Source organism: Megalops cyprinoides, chromosome 9, assembly GCF_013368585.1.
Source record: "Megalops cyprinoides isolate fMegCyp1 chromosome 9, fMegCyp1.pri, whole genome shotgun sequence".
Taxonomy (NCBI): domain Eukaryota; kingdom Metazoa; phylum Chordata; class Actinopteri; order Elopiformes; family Megalopidae; genus Megalops; species Megalops cyprinoides.
The window spans coordinates 17,562,207-17,568,356 of NC_050591.1; the positions used below are offsets into that span (position 1 = coordinate 17,562,207).

At 40.3% G+C, this 6,150-nt stretch overlaps 1 protein-coding gene across 1 annotated transcript; it reads left to right on the plus strand.

Annotated features, from left to right (window-relative positions):
- Positions 1–2,895: 2,895 nt before the first annotated feature.
- On the plus strand, positions 2,896–4,185 carry LOC118783640 (coiled-coil domain-containing protein 173-like). Its single transcript, XM_036537593.1, has one exon. It carries the CDS (start codon positions 2,896–2,898, stop codon positions 4,183–4,185), a length of 1,290 nt encoding a protein of 429 aa, XP_036393486.1.
- Positions 4,186–6,150: the final 1,965 nt, after the last annotated feature.

Genomic DNA, 6,150 nt, shown 5'->3' on the forward strand with positions numbered 1-6,150 from the left:
ACAAGCTAACATAGTTAACTAACTACAAGCCGATGCCTCCGTTTCTAGGTAACTACACAAACTTACGTTTGGTTTCAAGCTGACAACATTTTGTGAAGTGTAAATTAAGGCAACTTGCCAGGGTTACATGAAATTTTCGTAGCTTTGCCTGATATGTTAGCTAACGTTAGCTACCTAAATCCTGTTCCTGCATTAAACGGTAGTTGAAGAATTGTGTGACATCATATCCGTTTTTTAAACTTCCCGCTAAACTTGCGTAGGAGCGGGAGTAAAGCGATGTCCACAGGGTTGCCAGATCAACGTGGTAATCCGATGTTTGGCGTAATTTGTAACTCCTACTGTAAAGTTCAGTGAAAAGAGTCTTCTATGGCAGTGTTTTTCAACCTTCTCCTGGAGTACCCCCTGCCCTGCATGTTTTAGATCTCTCCCTGCTCCAACACAGCTGATTCAAATGATCAACTCGTTATGAACTCCTGAAGCTGCTTAATAACAAACTGATCATTTGAATCAGCTGTGTTGGAGCAGGGAGAGATCTAAAACATTCAGGGCAGGGGGTACTCCAGGAGAGGGTCGAGAAACACTGTTCTATGGTAAAGTGTATTTTAGCGTAATTTAGAGAAAAAAAATCATCATCACTTATTTACCCGAGTCGTTAGTCTAATAGCCCAAACCCTCCACAGAGAAAATGCGAATGGCTGAATAAGGTCATATACTCTCTATACAGTCATGATTTTGGCTTGAACAAGCAGGCTCGTTCCCTTTGGCCTACCAGTGAAATTTCACTTTTAATTTTTCAAATGTTAGTTATTTTATATTGCTTAAACGCATTGAAACTGCCAAAACATTTCTCAAAACTTACAATACTGTGACTCCAAAAACAGTTTGACACAAACACATTAATTGCTTTTACATCACATCAAAAATTCCATCCTTTGATTTAAATCACATTCTCTATGAAATTGCTTTTTCAGTTAACATCTAACAATTTTTTTACTGAATAATTTCATGCAAAATATAAATTAAAACAGATTTTTAAAACAAATCAGACTTCTTCATCGGAAAACTGCTGTGTGAAAAATCATACATTATTATGTTTATGATCATGGAAAGATCAGGGAGCTCCCTACCTCCAACCAATGCATGAAACATGCAATGATATAGGTTACTGTAATTCACTGTAATACCATTGTAGTGTTAAATATGGATTGCCAAACGAAAATATTCTTTCCACCGTACATGGAAAGTAAGTAGACCTACATCCCGGAACGTGAATAAATTTTCATGACGGACATAAATTCAAAGCAAGAATGTAATAATAGCAACAATGCAGCAATTAGTTTATGTTACTCTCATTTCTACTTTGGTTTGAATTATAATGTTAGCAGTCATAATTAAATTGTTTTATTGTGATAGAAGATTAGATGAATGATACACCATCAGTTAATTTAACGTTTTTGCAACTTAATGGATTTTTCAAAATATCCCGACAAAACTGCACATATATGTGTAAACTTGCACGTTTAATTAACTTTTATACACCGAGTTAACAAGGTTTTGAATTTTAAGTAAACCGTTTTGAAACTTAGTTTTAAAAGCGTGCGTGTATGCGTATGGAGTAGTAGAAAAACACGCAGAATAAATGAAATGTAAGTCTATCTAAGGTAAGCTATGTGGGCCACTAAGAAGTGGTAACCTAAAAGTATGGCTACATAGAATATTTATCATCTTAGTTTATTATTAGCTTGTGTTTCACTCACTGTTTACATGAAAGCAATTTTTAGACCTTAAAACGTTTGAAAAAAAAAACGAAAGTTATTTCTGATATCTCTCGGTTACCGATGAAAAAGTAATACGGTGCTTTTAATCTAAATGGTCTGAAAAGTGGTCTGCTCTTCTGTAGCCTATATCATGAAACCGTCTGACCACCCCCTTTACTTCGTGTGTCGTCCAGCAATTCTTACAGGTTATGAATTGTTTGAGAATGCTTAAAAATGGGAGTAAAGTACACGAACATTTAAAGATGGGAAAAAATATAAGCTATTTCAGTAAATCATAGCATCGATTGTCGATGTTTTTAAACGACTTGGTGTTTCATATAACACATTTAATGATAGTTTTCATGAAAATTATAATGAGGATCAACACTACAAAATTATCGAAATTAAAAAGGTTTTTGTATTTTTTATTTATTTATTTATTTATATACTTAAATTTGAGGAATACACAAAAAGTTAAGAATTATTTTGTTTCCAATCGCTAAGCAGTTTTGATATTGCGTATACTGAGATGGGCTTTACGGGCAGCGAGATACAGATGAGACCTGCATGGCTATTTGTAACAGCATAGCTCATTTAAATTTTATACTTAAACTAAATTGCTACTGATATTTATGATGCTCAATATTCGATTCGATTTTTCTTGCCATTACGGGAGAATTCAGGTCACATTATTTCGTTGAATACGCGAGCTGTTACTGGCAATGACACGTCCTACCATAACTCCTAAAACGGTTTAAACTAGTTTGTTTTATTTCATAAATTACGTACATGAAAGTACTGTCTTTTAAAATAAGGTGTTTTATGAGACAGTCAAAGACCGTTTACTTTGAAGCAAACAGCTACGTTATTCCGACTTCAGGGTATGCTCAGTTGCCACTTGGAATCTCGCAAAGCTGTGTTCAGCATGGGAGATTGTTTCGCTTTGTGACGTCATTAGACAGATATTTTGGGCCACGCCTCATATATATTCCATAAATTCTTCTGACACATGCTTTATTGACGTCATAATACTAACAGCAGAAAAAAATTTCTATATATTTGTATGCATGCTGAAGACAAACTGTTGAGGATGGAGGTGAGAGGCAGAAGAAGAGGCCCTCTTGGGCTTGACCGGGAAATGGCTATAGCAAATGCAGGCCGCCAGCAGTTTTACCAGACCGACCGTGTAAAGGCCTTTCATCGAGAGCTGCTGCTGGCAGAGACCCTGAAGGAAAGGGAGGATCAGATCAAACTAAATCGAAAGATTGCCAATGCCAAAAAAGAAGAAGAAAGGAGACTTTTGGCACAGATCAAGCGCAAACAAATGGAGGACTTTGAGCAGGAGCGCCAAAGAACCCTTCAGCAAAAGATGGAGAGAAAAGCATGCAACGATTATGTGAAGCAACAGATGTGGAATAAAGAGCTCACCAAAAGGCAGCAAAATCTGGAAAAACAGAAGGAGATGGAAGAATGCACCAAAATCCAAATGGAGTACGAGAGAGATGAGCAAATGCTGAAACAGAGACAGCATGATGAGAAGATGAAGGTCAGAAACATTTACCTTCAGCAAATGGCAGAGAAAAACAACATCAAAGCAAAGGAGGCACAAAACCGAGACATGGAGGAAATGCGCCGTAGGCGTTTTGAAATGGACAAAGAGCGGTGGACAAAGATGAGCAGTGAGAAGGATGCAGAGAAATACATGAGACGGGAGAGGCGCAGTGAGATGCTGGGCGAGAGGCTTCTCGCACAGGAGCGGGAGAAGGCCCGCAGAGAGGAGGAAATGAATGCCAGGGCTCTGGCTAAAGCTGTGGCCGAGCGAGAGATCAAGCTGATGCAGGAGCGGATCCGCAAGTCTGCGAAGGACAAAGACTTGCAGAACGCTATGGCTGCTCAGCGCGAAGCCCGGCGCATTGAGCGAGAGGAGAGAGAAAGAGAGGAGAAACAGAGAGGACGAGATGAGCTCCTTGCCATGAAGGAGGCAGAAAAGGTGTACTGGGAAAACCAGAGGCTGGCTACAGAGAGGAAGAAGCTGGATCGCATGATGATGGACGATGCCCTGCGTCAGCAGATGGCCGAAAAACGCCTCAAAGACCGGATGGAAAAAGAGGAGCGACTCAACTATGACAAGAAGCAGACGGAACTGTTTGCAAAGGAAGAGGAGGAGTTTCACGGTTACACCGCTGGGGTGATCAAAGCAGCTGCAGATGCTAACAGGGATACGTACCCACTGCGCAAGGCTGCAGAGAGAGGCATTGCCTCTGCGCTAGGCCCAATCACTGGAGGAGTGAGAGCTAATTATCTGGTTCCTGGAGCCAACTACTCCGACATGCCTAGATATGTCAACAGCGCAAACCGAGATATCACCAGATTGTACAGGCCCACTCAGTTCGAGTCAACCAAGGAAAGACTGGGCTTCATCTGGTAAACGTTACACACTATTTTGCACCATACAATAGCTAGAATCAACACTTCAGCAGGAAATACAGGTTCTTTTTAAAATTTTAGGTAGGGTCATGATTTAGAAAATAATTACTCTATTTAAATTCCCGTAAATCAATATAACTGTACGTATCTATAAACCTAATTGGACTACCCGGTGCCAGCCAGAGGCAGATGGGCTCCCCCTTTGAGTCAGGTTCTGCTCAAGGTTTCTTCCTTTTAGGGAGTTTTTCCTTGCCACTGTTGCCTCAGGCTTGCTCTTAGGGGGTTCAGGCCCGGGATCTTCAAATGAGATCATGTAAAAATAATATTGTAAACTGTGGCATAAATATCAATACCCGAGGATCAGGGGTAGCCTTCTATGGAAAAATAGACAGTTTGACAAACTCCAACTCTTCATTGTCATCCTGGGAAGTGGGAACTGGCAAAGTACGGGATTGCTAAACAGGGTGAAGTATGGTGGGCAGTTTCGCTGCCTGGGCCGTTACGGTAGCCATGAAGGCCTGTTTGGATCTACCCGGAAACAGACTGGCTAACTGCGTAGGCCAGTTCCCCGCCCAGGAGACATAGACAGAGAGAATGAGCTGCAGGATTTCACTTTGATTCTCCAGGTAGTTCTAGCAGTTGGAAACATGCAAAGTACAGGATTGCCAAACAGGGTGAGGTATGGTGGGTAGTTTGCTACCTGGGCCGTTACGGCTACCATGAAAGCCTGTTTTGGATTCACCTGGAAATGCCTCTAGCTAACAGGACTGTAGTGAAACTGGGTGGTCTAATCACTCAGTTGACACAGCCTGTAGAGAGATAGAGAGATAGACAGGTAGTCGTAGGAGATGTAAGCAGCCAAAGTATGGGATTGCCAGGCAGGGTGAAGTAACCGTTACGGATACCATGAAAGCCTGTTTGGATCCACCCAGAAAAATGCTGAAGACCGAGGCTACGATGCCTGATGTTTGAAGTCCGAGGAACATTAAGAATAGTCATGGCAGCATTCCTTTTCTATGTCTCAAACAGTTGTCAACAATAATATTGATTCTATGTTCCTATTCAATATTTCTTTCCTTATCTTGATCACCTTTGAAAATTACCATCCCTTTTGTAGAGCTTTTGGGACTTCTTATTCCCCCAAAAGTTTCTTCACCATTAGAAGAGTCCTCCATTGTCATCGCTTTTTGCCACAATGATTTGGCCTTTTCTTGGAAATTGATTTCTGCCCCATGTTCTTCTGGGTTTTGATCTTCAGTCCAGAGACCATGTTTTTTTTTACTTGCACTTTTTCTTGCTATGCCCTGTAATAGAAATGAAAATAAATTTTTTTTCTTTAATAATCAGATGTCAGGTGTTATTTAATTCATCAAAAGCATTACTCAATCATAAATATTTTCAACAGTGTGGCACAGTATTGTTTAATTATAGCAGCAGTAGCAATATTAATATATGATTATTATTATTATTATTATTAATAATAAACAATTAACAATATTAACAATTACTATAATAATATTCATAGTAATAGAGGAAGTTGTAAACCTATCTAGGAAGACAACATTACAGTACACTTTTTAGGGCCTACCCTGTTCATGGGGTCAAATACACATATGCTTATGTCCAAGTTTTGCTCTAGAAGAGGGAGACATAGCTAAGTGGGTTTTAACAAGCTACTCATTCTGATTGATACTGCATAGTCTACACATTTCAAGTTTGTGTCTGTACTCCCAGCCACAGTGAGGAATGGGGTGGGGGGCGGATGCAGGGGTGTGTTGGCAGCAAGACACCTCCCAGTGGAGTAACACCTCCTCGCTCCTGACCTGTCTGGCCCCGCTGATGCTGCACCGGCTGAGGAGAAGCTGAATAGAGCACCATGATGTATGAGAAAGTCTGGCATAACCTTTCATTGGGCAGCATTCACTGTATCCATTGTATTTTAGTGCATGGTTCTGTACAAATGTAT